General features: G+C 33.3%; 1 protein-coding gene across 2 annotated transcripts in view; it reads left to right on the top strand.

The window, feature by feature from the left end:
• The window catches only part of LOC143233490 (uncharacterized), a 31645-nt gene extending 15484 nt beyond the window's left edge, over positions 1–16161 (top strand). For both annotated transcript variants that reach the window (XM_076469771.1, XM_076469772.1), the window contains 3 exons: positions 3662–3905; positions 4476–4605; positions 13501–16161. In XM_076469771.1, coding sequence (XP_076325886.1) covers positions 3662–3905; positions 4476–4605; positions 13501–13635 — 509 coding nt within the window. In that variant the 3' untranslated portion in view covers positions 13636–16161. The remainder of the gene's footprint in view (positions 1–3661; positions 3906–4475; positions 4606–13500) is intronic.
• The last annotated feature ends 349 nt before the right edge of the window (positions 16162–16510 follow it).

The raw sequence follows: 16510 nt of genomic DNA, 5'->3' as shown, positions 1-16510 counted from the left end.
CTACATTATATTTTCAATTAGGTGAGTAATATGTATATAAGATGTATGGCGAGTCAAAGAAAACTGAGAAAAAGAACGAAATTCAGACGGAAATGTGAAAAGTAAGAGTAAACAACCAATATTTAGTATTTATTACTCGTGGAAAATATATATTGAAGATGGTGTTAAATCATTCATCTTATATTTTAAATTTTTCCCAAGGATAATTTCAAACAATTCAGAACGGTGGTTCTGTAGTAACAATGTGACAAATAATGTTTTAGATCACACGATACGAAAATAATATTTTATTCGCATTTGAATTTATTTATAAAAACCTGTACTAGTTTTGAGCTATTCATTAACTTCGTTTGAGAACTTATCGACCTGACAGCGATTGACGTCATAACCTACGTATGCAAGCTTCATCTTTCTGTGACAACGGAGGCTGGACACAGCTGGGAAAGGGGAAATCGAAATCCTGCCTCACGTGATAAACGGATTTATAGCATGCAATTTGTTCAGGTGACGTGCAGCGCGTGCCTTAGAATCATCAATTTATTTGTGAAGAAAGACAACTCTTGACGCAGGACAAAAACAGAAGTTAGAAAATTTCGTTTCCTGGGACCAGAGGCATGTTCCGGGATACCTCGTCATCCATGCAGAATACTGCACGAGGCTTTCTACGATAAACAGAGAAAACAAAATACCGATAGCACAGTTAAAGTGACGTAACTGTTGATAGCTTACATCAACTATGTTAGTTTTCTGTGTGGATACGAATGTTTTATAAACGATCCTGTAGTTTCCTCATTATCTTCATATCGTGATAGAAACAAATTTTGAAAGAAGTGATTAACACGTGTCTTAATTAATATTACAATTATGTAACGAATATCAATAAAGCAAACTTTGTTAAAGTTAGTTATCACATACCTAGACTGATAACAGTTGACATATAGGTGTGGACTGTGTTGTAGAACAACACACTTTGATAACGTAATCTATGAGTTGGCTGGACTGATGACAGTTGACATATAGGTGTGGACTGTGTTGTAGAACAACACACTTTGATAACGTAATCTATGAGCTGGCTGGATTGATAACAGTTGACATATAGGTGTGGACTGTGTTGTAGAACAACTCACTTTGATAACGTCATCTATGAGCTGGCTGGACTGATGACAGTTGACATATAGGTGTGGACTGTGTTGTAGAACAACACACTTTGATAACGTAATGTATGAGCTGGCTGGACTGATAACAGTTGACATATAGGTGTGGACTGTGTTGTAGAACAACACACTTTGATAACGTAATCTATGAGCTGGCTGGACTGATGACAGTTGACATATAGGTGTGGACTGTGTTGTAGAACAACACACTTTGATAACGTAATGTATGAGCTGGCTGGACTGATAACAGTTGACATATAGGTGCGAACTGTGTTTGTAGAACAACTCACTTTGATAACGTAATCTATGAGCTGGCTGGATTGATAACAGTTGACATATAGGTGTGGACTGTGTTGTAGAACAACAGACTTTGATAACGTAATCTATGAGCTGGCTGGACTGATAACAGTTGACATGTAAGTGTGGACTTTGTTATACAACAGCTCCATATTTTTGTAGGTTCTAATAACGACAGCGTGTTACAGTTTTAGTCCGTGTTTAACTCAATCATATGGACTATTCCTTCTTTCTGTCTGTCTAATTTAGTTTCACACTCGATAAGTTTGATTCTACGTGAACTTAAAGAACGTGTGTTTTTAAGAGGTACGTATTTAAGAAATATGTTACTACGTTGTTAGGTGAGTAACCGTGGCGACTGTTTTCCAAAGGTTCCTTTGAAAGGACTGATACTCCCAGAGTTTCCGCGAGATCTCAGGTGTGTGATAGTTATTCATTCACATGACTAAACACACACAGAATACTATTTTATTAAACAAACCATCATAATTCGTAGAGGAAATCTGTACTTCATTAGTGGCTTCAGAACTTGAACATTTCTTCACATGAACTCATGGCGTTTTTACGTTTATCAGTGTACCCTAGTGGCTTGGCAGGAAATTTTTGGGTTTATATCACGAAAATGTGGGGTTCGACCCTCGCTGTAAGTACAGCCCAGTTAGCCATTGTGTTTATGTAAAGAGGAGCATTCTCTGTAATTATAGACCAGGATATAAAAACATTTAATCATTCAAGCAGAATCTATAAACTTATGTTAATCCTGTTTATTATTTAAAAATCATTCTGAGATTTAAGTTTTATAACGCGGATTCATGACATTAGAGAAACACGTAGGTTCAAGTCGTCTGAACATAAAACGATTAAAAAAACAAACTATTTAACTCGAGTACCTATCAAAAGGTCTCGGGTTATAGTTTTTATCATTTTATATATAAAGTGAAAATTTCATTCACATCTTTGTTAGAATGATAAAAAGAAACACATAACAACACTTAAAGCAAAACAACCGCATTTCGTCAAGTTAAATTGATCCAACTTTTATGCCTATTCCGCCATCTGTTGTAAAATATGTACATTATAATGGGGAACTGCATCAGGAAAAGCTGTATTGCACTTAGACTTTCTATACGCGGTTCAAATGGTGTGAATATTCACGTTTATCCATTGAAAATTAAAATCATGTGTACTAAAGTGACTTATTTACACTCAACTTTCTGGAGTTACGCCCCAACTGACAAAGCCCGCCACCATATTACGTGAGATTACTTGTTTTATTTTACTTTGGGAGCGTTTTGTATTATATTAGACAAAGAAGCATAAACGTATAATGTACTTGTTTCCATGTTATGAAATAAACCTATAATTGGTTTATTTAATATTTTAGGCTCTATTGCGTGAGGCTACTATATTCTACGATGTCGTTAGTCGTACCTTTGGTTCAGTTATCTCTTGTGTTTGGGTCCATCTCACTTCAATTTACGGGTTCACTAATGCGCTTGCGTGATTGCACAGAGCTGTGTACTACATTGTTATTTTGTTTGTGGTCGAAAGAATTAAAGTGTGGTAACCGTACCTCCATTCTATCGTGAGGGAGAATTCTTTCAACTTTCAAAGATATGTAAAAGTATTTTAACCGCTTCATGTACTTTATGGTACCTTTACTATTACGGAGTTTACATCAGCTCTAGGTATTCATGGTTGTTTGTTTTGAATTTCGCGCAAAGCCACTCGAGGGCTATCTGCGCTAGCCGTCCCTAATTTAGCAGTGTAAGACTAGAGGGAAGGCAGCTAGTCATCACCACCCACCGCCAACTATTGGGCTACTCTTTTACCAACGAATGAATAGTCGGATTGACCGTAACATTATAACGTCCTCACGGCTGAGAGGGCAAGCATGTTTGGTACGACGGGGATTCGAACCCGCGACCGTCAGATTACGCCTTAACACGCTTGGCCATGTCAGGTCGGGAATTCATGAAACACGCACCATTTATCAAACAACCATTGTTTTTGTCGTTATTGTACACTTTACTTTTATCGTGGAATATCTACAGGTTCCTATTAGTTGAAATATATTACGTATTGAAGTGAAACGTAATGGCAGTAAGAGGTAAATAACGATTCTTATGTTGATTAATAGTTTTGTCTGAGTGACGAAAATTATAATTTTGTGTTTGTTTTATTTAACAACGAATATTTCTTACCACCAGGGTTTCACATACGCCAGTCTAAGTCCGATCCTTTACTACTGTCTAATGTTAGCTACTCCCATTTCGACTACAATGATATTGACAACATCAACTTTCACAAGGCGGCGCTACTGTATGAGTGGAGTCATCAAGCTGGATTTTGGGACCCAGATCACTGTCACAGTGTGGAAGAATTAGGGTCATATACTGATAACGGCATGTTGACACTAGAAGAATTACGAAACCATTATAACTCCTGCTTTACGTAAGTTTATGAAACCGTTATAACTCATGCTTTACGTAAGTCTATGAAACCATTATAACTTATGATAACTTTGTAGATTTTTAATTTATCCACATAATATTTCAAAGAATCTCAGATCAAAGTTTAACGATAAAATAGCTGTGTTCTTAACAAATTAGATTAGAACAAACTTTGATAAGTGAGAGCTGCTAACATCTAGAGCAGAAAGGACGAAATATTTAAAATATCTTTACTATCAGTAAAAAATAACGGGCCTGACAACGGAAATTAGACTAAGTTCAAAATTGATGACAAAGCTACAGGAATGAATTAAAGTTATTTGCTAGTTTTAACGAACTAGAGCATTCTCATAACATTTGAATTTTAGTGTTTAAATGTAGGATCGTATATGTAGGATGGGAACAGTGAAGTATTGGTAAAATATGAAGACGCACTCGAATCAATCTTTCAGATCTTTCAGTTGTTATTTGTTTAGTTTTGTGCTTAACTACAAACAAGCAAAAAATGTAAGTTAACTTGGTGTATTGAAAATGGTCGAGTGTGGGCGTACTAAACAAGTCGTCTTTGCAGGTGTGGGGTGAGTTGGAGTGATAATCACGTTTCTCTAGACTGTGCAGAATGTGGTGGATATGCAATGCAACGTCCATGTCCTACTTGTGACGGACAGTGCTGTAGCATGTGGAGCAGAGACATGACAGCAGTAAGTCACTTTTAAACTTAGGATAACAACTGCAGGGTGTAAAAGTTTATATTTACATATTATGTGAGTTAACTCTGAAGAAAGGTAATATGAAAAAGTACGTTTCCTTGTCTTTTATGACAGCAGAAACAAACCTTTTGGTGAGAGAGACGAAACATAATCCTTCACGCATGAAAGAGACAAAAACACAAAGATTCAAACAAGAAAGACAAAACCATAAAGTTTTATACAATAAAAACAGACAGAAACATAACACTTTATACAAGTTAGACAGACAAAAACATAAAGCTCTATACAATAAAAACAGATAGAAACATAAAGCTCTATACAATAAAAACAGATAGAAATATAAAACTGTACACAGTAAAAACAGACAAAAACATAATTCTTTATACAATAAAAACAGACAAAAACATAAAGCTTCACACAAGATAGACAAAACATAAAGCTTTATACAATAAAAACACAAAAACATAAAGCTTCAAAAAGAAAGACATAAAACTAAAGCTTTATACAAACAAAAATAAAGACAAGAAAACAGACAAAACCATAAAGTTTTATACAATAAAACAGACAGAAACATAACACTTTAACATAACAGACAATACATAGTTATACAATAAGACAGAAACATAAAGCTCTATACAATAAAAACAGACAGAAACATAAAGCTCTATACAATAAAAAACAGATAGAAATATACAACTGATACAAATATAAAAAACAGTAAAAACAGACAAAAACATAATTCTTTATACAATAAAAACAGACAAAAACATAAAGCTTCACACAAGATAGACAAAACATAAAGCTTTATACAATAAAAACACAAAACATAAAGCTTCATACAAGATAGACAGACAAAACATGAAGCTTTATACAATAAAAATAGACATAAAGCTTCACACAAGAAGGACAGAAAAAACATAAAACTTCATACAAAAAGACAGACAAATTTGAATTAAAAAGTGGTATACTGTATTTTAATTATTGTGTGGTGGTTAGAGTTCTCCACTCACAGGTTGCAGGTTTGGACTCAGACACCGAACATGGAAGTGTTGTACAGTTATGATCAATCCCACCGTTCACTGGTAAAGAGTTGCTGGTCAGTGATGTTCACTACCTGTCTTTCTTACTAATTTATCACTTTATAATTAGGGAATGGTTTGCAAAATTATTTCTAGAATAGCTTTGAGCAAAATTAAACAAAACAAAAATTGAGATGTGTAGAAAACTGGAATTATACAGAGTAGAAACTAAACATTTATAATATTAAGTCTCTACTTACACACTTCACCAGCAGGGGAAAAAATTAAACATTTTCAAGACTAGAATCACATGTAATATCCGCAGCCAGTTGTGTTAAGATAGTTGTGTTTAATGTAATTAAATTATAAAATAAGACAGACCACTATAGATCATTAACATAAACTTATTTTCTGAAATTGGGTCCACAGGTATATCAGTGGTAAGTTTATGGGTTTACAATGCTAAAATCCAAGGTTGAATTTATGCTTTACTCTTAACAACAAACAAACTCCTGAAGATGGTATTCTAACCCAACCTAATTTTGGTAATGTAAATATGTCAGTAATATATTAAAATATAACTGAAGATAATGTAATCAGACTCAAAATATTAAGGCCAAAGGTTTCTATGAGTTGAACAAACAAGGGCATAGATTTTTTTACATCCGATGGGGGGATGATTTTTACAACCACTTATGTGGACTGTTCAATTTGCAAGTTGGTAATATCTGATTACGTGAACCTGAAAGCTGTAAACATGCACTCACAGAGTAATCTTGTTGCCACGATACTTCAAGGTTTCCACGTAGGTTTGTATAAATGAGGTGTTGTGAACAGTTTTCAAAATGTTAATAGAATAAAGACAAATGTGTCAAAATTAACTGCCACATGAATTTATTCCTGCACACTGCACAGTATGACCATTATACTTGACAAGGTTACTAATAACTTTCATTGCATGAATTACGTTTTCAAATATTAATAAAATTAGTAATTACCCTTGATAAATTTATATCTACTGAAAAACTGTTCATGTTATTTGATAAAAATAATTAAAATGTCTTTGCGAACTCTTGAAAATCACATCAATACAATGTAGCACATGATTATTCATACTTTTCATTGAAGCAAGATTCATTTAGTCCTCTAGTCTACATGTTTCCAAACGTAGACCTCCTTTGTGATGATCTGTTTATGCATTCTTTTATAAGCTCTTCTATATTTATCTTGTCGACCTCATCTTTGTGAGTGTGACAAACTGCCACATAGTTGAGAAGGCACTGAGACATAGTTGACCTTAACCACGTCTTCAACCGTCTTAATGAAGGAAAGCTGCGTTTACATTCGCAGCTGGATACTGGACATACAAGCAAAATTTTCATGAGAAAAAACACTTCACTAAACATCTGCTGGCTTGTTTCATACATTTTACAGTAAAGATCCTTCGCAACTTTCAAAGATACTGCTTTTCTTGTTCCTTTGAACATGGGCAAATGAAACTCGAGCCGTTGTGCAGAGATTTCTGGATAGAAGTTTATAACCGAGTTGTCAATCTTGCCAGATGTGACCATGTTCTCAAGTGCCAGATATTGCCTCAAGTCATTGTTGTCTGCATTGATTCTAGTGGTCAGATTTTCTATGACTGTGTCCACAAATTCAAAATATTGGCTACTGTAGTAATCTCTGGCTGTTGCAGAATGGTGTGCTGAGCCATCACCTGCGATCCTTCCGGGGGGTCTGCGAATGCGTGGTAGTTCAACAGGCATCAGATCTAGGGAAGTTACCTTTTTCTCAGCTTCATCAAATATCTTGTTGTAATTTTCCTCTGTTCGCAATACCTGCAATTGCTCAACTGTCATTGCAGATGCTTCAATCATGCCAGATACTGTTGCTGATTTTGCTTGGAATGCACGGTTTAGTTCCTTTAATGCAGCTGATGGATGCTGAGCCATCAACAATCCTAAAACTGTTTTTCCTTTGTCAAATCTGTCCAGCACACCTCGTGCTTTCACTGCTACATCTGATTTTCATTTGCTAATTCAAACAAAGAATCAATAATGTCACTGCAGATGTAATTGCAGATAGGCGGCACAACCAGCGTGTTGGATACAGTGGGCGGATGTATTTAACTGGACCATTGTGGCTGTCTGACGATACAATATTTTCAAAGATTTTCTTGTATTTGCCTGATCTCTGAAGTAAGACACTTCGTGCTTTCAAGTTCATTTGCTAATTCAAACAAAGAATCAATAATGTCACTGCAGATGTAATTGCACTGGATAGAATCTCTTGTATTTGCCTGATCTCTGACATTCACAAGCTTCAACTGCATGTTGCATTATGAAATTAGCCTTGTGTGCTCAGCAGTGAAAAAACAAAGCTGACGGTTGCTTCTCTTTTATTTTTGCCTGGCATCTACTGCACGCACCACTCATGTTAACAGCTCCATCATAAGATTGTGCTCTTAAAGCTGACAGTGGTAACTTGAGTCTAGTCAGTACATCAAGTATAGTCGAGGATATTGTTTCACCAGTTGTATTGGAAACACTGTACAAACCAAGAAATGTCTCATGGACGTCAAGATTCTCATCTACGTATCATACACATATTGCTTCCTGTTCGGCACCTGTAACATCTTGAGTGCCATCAACCATTAATGCAAATATTTTACTTTGCTGCACTTCGTGTGCTATGTTTCTCAGTATTTGATGGCTGAACATCTCCATTATTTCATTCTGAGCCTGGGGTGATGTGAATGTGGTTTTCTTTAACAAGTAGGCCGTCAACTCAGGATTTTTCTCTTCCAGGAGCTTCATTAACTGCAGGAAGTTCCCCTCCGTATCAGTATGTCCACGTAATGCTAAACCTTGACGCAGTAAGAAACGTAAACTTCTGAATATTTTGGCTAGACTTCTTTTGCATTTTTCTTCCTGCTTCTTTTTTCCATCATGTAGCTGGACAGTTACTGGAATTACATTAAGTGAACCTTCTGGAGATATAGAGAATCTGTGCTGAGAGGAGGATTAGTGTTCATTGAATTTCTGTTTTGCCTTTTTCCAGTTGCAAAAACCTGTGGATATGAAGGTACACTCCATTGGCCTCTCCAATTTCCCTGTAAAAAGGCCTCTATTTTCCGCCTTGGCACAATGAAAGCATATGACTGACACTCCACAGATACAGTGTGGAAAGCCAGATTTTTCATTACTGCACAAACTTGTTTCACAACTATCTGGTGGTTCATGATGTGCAATAGTTGCAAAAGCATTTTCAGACTCGTCCTCTGATGAACATGGTAATTCCTCTGTATGGCAAGTTTCTATTCGTTTGCTTGAGGTTGTTGGATTATCTGCATCTGCATTGTCACTTGTAGTACTAGTAACTGGCTTGCAGAACTGTATAATATCGGAAAATTTCAGACGCTTGCTTGTCATAATTGGAATCTGTTTCCCAGATGACTCAACAGGCTAAAATACAGTCTTTATTGAAAAACTCTAACGTACAACGAACGAGGATAGAACAGAATGAAAGTAGGACTGAACTGTACAATGTATGTAAGTGGAATGCGTCGACTACCGAGCCGACTGACCGCCTGGGCATCGCTGGGACAATAATGTGTGCTAGTTACAACACAAGTAATTACAAGTTTCTCGAAAAATACTTAAAAAATCACAAATATATTATATTCCTGTTAAAGCTCATCAAAAGGCAAACACGTTGTGATATAATGTCTATAAGCATGTCTATTAAATAAAAACACCTAAAAAAAATTAGCAACACAATTCGAGTAGAGGCTTCAGGCCGTTGAAATCGCTCTCCTTTTGTGTTCTAATTATACAAGAAAATACAATATTTTTACTATCTATGATAAGAAAATATATTGTTCTTTTACCATAAATCACCAGCACTTTATTAGAGGCGGTGATAATCTGAAATTACATGGATTAATGAGGGCCACAAACACAGGTCTAATGAGCCCTGTTGTAAAATCGAGGCTCAGACTAAAGGGAGCGGAGGGGGGTGTTGTAGGGCGCGTCTGGATCCCAGCGGCACGAACCTGTCGTTAATTGTGCACTAAACGTACACTATGGTCAGCGACTTCGGCAGCGAAGAAGAGTAAGGCGTTCGACAATAAAACCGGCTAGACATGCATAAGAACAAATGGCGTAGGAAAACCGCACAAAAGATTGATGCAGCTACAAGCTACAAATGACCTGCCAGATCTAGATCACAGGAGTTTACGCTTGGAAGTAATATTTTCGAATTTCATGCTCTGTTCAATCTGTTGTGATGAAAATTTTGCTTTGTTTTACACTACGTACAAGACGTAGGTAGATTCTGTGATAGTGCTTGCAAGCCTGCCATGTATACTTAGGCCTACTGACTGATACTTACGAACTATCGCTTAGATCGAAAAGCTTAGAAACACGCCTATATTAAAGATGTACATTTCAGGTACTGAAAAAGCCTACATCTAGGCCTGATTAAGTAATTCGATTGGTAAAAACACGAGACTCACAAGAACAAACACAGAATTTGTAGGCCTGTGATGCAATAAAACAATTCAACAGACCAAACTGTACAGGGGTTGATTGTATGCACCATATCCTCCACCTAAAATGAAGGGGGGGATGTATCTTCCCATCCCCCCAGGATCTACGCTCCTGTGAACAAACTAGCAATAAAGGACACACTTAACTCAGGTTGCTCTTGAAATGCATAATTTGCTTAGTAAATAAACTTATATAATTCCATATTCTATCTCATGTACTAGTTTTTATTAACATTTCAGTGTTTAAAATTTTTGTAAGAGGAATGAGTTTTTTTTTTTTTAATGTAGGTCATTGTCAGTACTGTGTCAATTCATCTTCTTGCTATTTTAGTATGTATATATTTTTATTTTTCATGGAAACTCCTTCAATTAAATTATGCCTGTAGGTAACTAGAGCATGCATGTTGAATAGAAAATTGGATTTTAAGGACGTTTGATACGTTCATTTGGTTGGAAGTGGTTTTGTCGCAACTTTTTCAAAAAAATTCATTTTTCTTGTAATAGCAGTTTTCGACAGCCTTTATCCTCAAAAGTAACCATATAACAGTTAAACTAAAACTTTAAAATATACACATATATATTAATGAAATTTTGAAGATTATCAGTAAATATTACAAGGCCTTCATATACAAAGTATTAGATTTTTAAATTACATTTTAGCAATTTAAAATTATTTACTAATGCATTTTTATTTTCAAATGTCGACTATCCAACTTCCAAAGTAATATTGATTTGAAGATTGAAAATACTTTTATGCAGTAGAAAAGTGTGAAATTTCACTTGTAAAATCTTTATAATAACCTCCAAATAATTATCAAATATTTTTAAAAAACGAACTTTGTATTTTGTCTCATAATATTTTCACTTTTGTATCTCTTTATATGTTTGATCAGTTCGACTGACCTCGTAACCATCACAAAAAAATAGGAAATAGGTATAAATTACACATTGTTTTTTCTAAAATTTTTACAAAAATAACACAAAACCACAACTCTTTAGTCTGATTTGCTTAAATTTTATAACATTATACATATATAATTTTTTACTGACCTTTCATCAGTGTCTGACTAATATAACAGAAGTTGAATGATGCAACATATTTGCAATCATATTATTGGTTCCAATAATATTGGCCGAGTGGTTAAGGTGCTTGACTCGCAATGTAAAAGTTGCAAATTCGAATCCCCGTCCCACCAAAAATTCTTGCTCTTTTAGCCGTGTGTCGTCATTATGTGTTGGTCAGTTACATTATTTTTTGGTAAAACAAATAACAAGGAGTTAGTGATTATGTCTAGCTGCCTTCCCTCTTAGCTTTCACCTCTAAATTAGGGACGGCTAGTGCAGACAACCCTCGTGTTTCTTTGCGCTAAATTCAAAACACAAACGAAACAAATAATCCTTGTAAATACTGTACAGAGGACCACATGGGGTACATCCTGAGCTTTCGTCACTGGGCAAAGTAGGGATATGTGAGCTAATACTTTCAAAAATGAAAGTGGTTGGTAGGACCACCGTGGTTGATTCATTAAATATATTAATATCACATAAATTAGAAAACATAGAGGATTCTTATCTTTTATTCTACTTTAGCAATATTGGTAATTAAATATCTAATTTAAAATAAACTATAGATTTTGTATTTGGACATCACAAACATCTAATTTTAACCAATGCTAAAATTTGAATTATAATCTACAATTTGATACCAAAGTTATTGACTTAAAATAGCGGTTTAATAAAATATTGAGTGTACATCATTGTGGTTGTAGAATTTATACCATAATTTACTACAAATAGTGAATAGTAGTTTTGGATGTGGATCGTTGTGGTTAGAGAATCCATACCATAATTTACTACAAACAGTGACTTGTAGTTTTGGATGTGGTTCGTTGTGATTAGAGAATTCATACCATAGTTTGCTACAAACAGTGAATGGTAATTTTGGATGTGGATTGTTATGGTTTTAGAATTCATACCACAGTTTACTACAGATAGTGATTGGTAGTTTTGGATGTGGATTGTTGTGGTTGTAGAATCCATACCATAGTTTACTACAAACAGTGAATAGTGGTTTTGGATGTGGATGAGAATCTAAGTCTTCTTATATTGTTTGATATCACTGCACAACAAAGTTTTTGCTTCTTGAACACTGTTGGGTGTTCCTTATAGATTTTTGACTTTTGATCACGAAAATCACTTCCAAATTTGCCCATCACGTACCGTTTCATCGAAATCTTGGTTTTACCAAGACATTGCTACAATGGAAAAGCGATATCAGGGGAACTGGAATCTGTCAATGCTTGCTGACTACTTTTGGAGACTGCAACGTGATGCACCGGACATTGAATACAAACGAAAATCAGGAGCGAAACACTTTTAATTATGTTAAACTTAATAGCGTATTAGAAACATAAACGCAATTAAATATGTTATTGCTGGTAAACAGTTAACTGTCTATTTCTCAGAGTTCCTACGTGATGAAGCAAAACCAAAACTATATTTGTGCATACTCACCAGTTACCTGCCACAATCAGCAAAAACATTTCAGGAAGCAAAACTTTTCAAAAAATTGTTGTGCAGTGTATTCTAGAGACCAAATGAAGGCTTGTGAATATATTAAATCTGGTAGACGATGTTTCCCTACAATTGTGCTGATCTTTCGTCTACAGAAGTTTGTTACAATACTAGATTTGTAGGCTTGTGAATATATTAAATCTGGTAGACGATGTATCCCTACAATTGTGCTGGTCTTTCGTCTACAGAAATTTGTTACAATACTAGATTTTGTTCTTTTGACATTATTGTTTGTATCCAAGTTGTTCATAGGTAGTTAAATATGTATATGCAATATGTGTTTTTAACCATAGATAATAGTTTACTATATAATATCGAACTTTATTTAGTGATCCAATACGTATAATCGGTAACCTAAATACCACTTTGTGTTTTGTACTTTATTATCATCATGATGAAGAAAATTTAAAATAAACTAACATATGAGTTCCTGTTTAAACATGATCTTAATATTGCAGTTGGAAGAAAGTTGAAAAAATATATACATTTATGTCATCTGTAAAAACCATTAAACAAAATTCAACCAATCAACTTTTAATTATGATTAATACAATTATTTGTGCTTCCCTCTAGTGAGTAAAATTGTACATATTATAATTTGGATGTATTACACGATTATTAACCATTATTAAGTATTAAGCCTATTTTCTCTTTTTTAGATTATTGTGGGACACTAATACAGAATAGTTTGCCATAAATTATTAGTCATTATCTTTGTATTAATTTCTGTTTTATCTTTACCAGTCTCACCACAGCAGACAAGCCAAGTGGAATGGTCAGTGCAAAGGGGCTGGAAAGTTTCAGAGAGGTTGCTATAACCATAACGACGCCACTGAGATTCGTTCCATAGTTGTTTCAAACATGAAAAACAATTTATGATTAGCTTTAATTATATACAAAAATGGTGTATAATTTAAAAAATCACATCTGTATATAGCAAAACTGTACAATAAGTTACATGGGTTTGTTGTTTGTGATACCCTTCTGTTAAAGAAACGAGAGTAAACTTGTTAACTTTTGGACGTTTTAATTTTAATTAAAGACGTTTATTTGGCTAGCACCCAGGCGTTTTAAAGGTTTTCAGGATTTTAATAATTTTTCAAAGTCTTTAGGCCACTAAAAGCTTTCTCAAAAACAGCATTCTATAAATAAACTACCATTGTGGTAATTGAGTCTTATCTTTAAATATTTGTTAGCCAAGAAAGGAAACTGGGTTACTATAAATGAAGTATGTAAATAAAACCATAAGATTTGTGATATTTGGTTATAGTCAAGAAACTAAACTGAGCTCTTTCAAAGACTAAATGGTAGCACCATCTTGTGAGTTAGTTTTGTAAGGTTTTATTATTATTTTGTCAGCCGCATTGAGTACTTTATCAACATTTCTCCCAAAGGAAACTACAACTTGGTTTTAGTTTGTGTCACAGACATCTGAGCTTATTGTATGAAACCAACATTATAGATAATCATTCTTTCTAGTGATATTATCCATAAGATATTTCATGTCTTAATAATCCAGTTGATAGTTGAAAATAACTGTAATTATCACCATGGAGAACAGATAGTTTACTCATAGTTTACATGATATAAAGCATTGGAATCAAGCTAATTACACAGTTTTCCTATATACAGCTAAATGCAATATTTTCTGAAAATATCTAACCCAAAGATATTAGCTAACAACATTACAATGGTATCTAAAATAGGATAATGTTAAACCTAATTGATGTTAAAATGGTTTGTTGCAATTGTCTTTTTGCACTTAAGTAATCATATATATATATATACATATTATCATCTATTGAACAGTTTGTTATTAATTTAATAGAAAACGAAGTAATTTATATTAAACACCTTCTGGTGTTTCAGAATATATTTTGTGGTTTTCTCGTGCATCAGAAAACATATAACAAATTATTTTAAGTTTCCAAATGGCTTTAAATTTGAAGCCATTTTTGTTCAGCTAATTCATTTGTGTTTTTATTTTATATTTGTTTTAAAATTAAAATATTTTTGTGTTACAACTTTAGTATTTTTTATTTATATATGTTAATATTAGCAAACACTGAATAAGATGTAGTTAGTCCAGTTATTCAATTCCTAAGATTTAATTTTTTTGTATTGAAATAATCTTACTGTATTAGTACGTTTCAACACTGTAATATTCTTAAACTCAACAATGTATAATACTTAGATTTAAGTCAATTTTTGAAATGAACAATGTAGTACATTTACATTTGTATTGGAAAAGGAATAATACATCTTAAAATTTGACAGTAAGCATACTGTATTTTTGTCTTTAAATCATTATTTTATCAAATATATCTTGGTGTTTAAAACTATAGTATATTGAAGTATATTCTGACTTATTTTACAAGATGACAGGAGATATATTGAATGATTTTGTTGTGATTAAATGGGGATGCTTTGTACTCATAAGAATAGTTTTCTTTTTAATTATGATTAATGATAAAAATATTAATTTTCTTTGTGATTAATAGTTGATTTATATGAAAAATATTTGTTCTTGTTAATTGTACCTCTTAGAGAATATTACTTAATAGGGTGATACAGGTAAACAACCTAGTAATGTAGAAAGTGATATAGAAAAAATAACAACCTGGCCATCTAGTTTTTACATCAGTTAAAAAGTCTCATATTTATATTGAAATTGGTGATATCTTTATACAGATATTTTGCATTCTTTAGTATTTTAAACAAAATATCTAATCATACTGACTAGGTTATGTTATGAAGCTTAATTAAAGTAATTAATGATAGTTATGTTGCTTTGTAGCCTTTATTATAATCTATTGTTCCTGAATTACATTCTAAATTATTATCAACAAACAGTAGTGATGTTTATGATGTTGGTACTCTTAATTATAATCTGTTGTTCCTGAATCAGATTAAATTACATTCCAAATTATTACCAAACAGACAGTAGTGGTGTTTATGCTGTGTACCCTTTATTATAATCTATGGTTCCCAAATCAAATTAGATTACGTTCCAAATTATTACCAAACAGACAGTAGTGATGTTTATGATGTTGTGCACCCTTTATTATAATCTATTGTTCCTGAATTATATTAGAATATATTCTAAGTTCATATCAAATAGACAGTAGTGGTGTTTATGATGTACCCTTTATTTTAATCCATTGTTCTTGAATCAGATTAGATAAGTTCTCTCAAACAAATAATAAGAGTGAGGGTTATGAGATTGTATATCTTTTATCATAATTCGTTGTTTCCCAATTAGATCAGGTTATGAATTTTTATCAAACAGATAACTACTGATAGTTATGATGCTATGTATTTGTTACTATAATCCATTGTTTCTGGACTTGGTGGTTAAACTGTGTATTGTGAAGGTTTGTTGTCAATAAAGATCTTTCAAAACTATCATTATTTGAAATTAACACAGACACAGTTTTCCACACTAAAACAAAGACACTTATTTACTAAATTAACAGACACACTTTTTAACATTAAAACAAAGACAATTATTTACTAAATTAATAGACACAGTTTTTAACATTAAAACAAAGGCAATTATTTACTAAATTAACAGACACACTTTTTAACATTAAAACAAAGACAATTATTTACTAAATTAACAGACACACTTTTTAACATTAAAACAAAGACAATTATTTACTAAATTAATAGACACAGTTTTTAACATTAAAACAAAGGCAATTATTTACTAAATTAACAAACACGGTTTTCCACATTAAAACAAAGACAATTG

The sequence above is a fragment of the Tachypleus tridentatus genome, chromosome 12 (genome assembly GCF_004210375.1).
Source record: "Tachypleus tridentatus isolate NWPU-2018 chromosome 12, ASM421037v1, whole genome shotgun sequence".
In the NCBI taxonomy this organism is placed as follows: Eukaryota; Metazoa; Arthropoda; class Merostomata; order Xiphosura; family Limulidae; genus Tachypleus; species Tachypleus tridentatus.
Note: the sequence above shows the minus strand (reverse complement) of the source record. Positions and strands in the feature narration are given on the sequence as shown.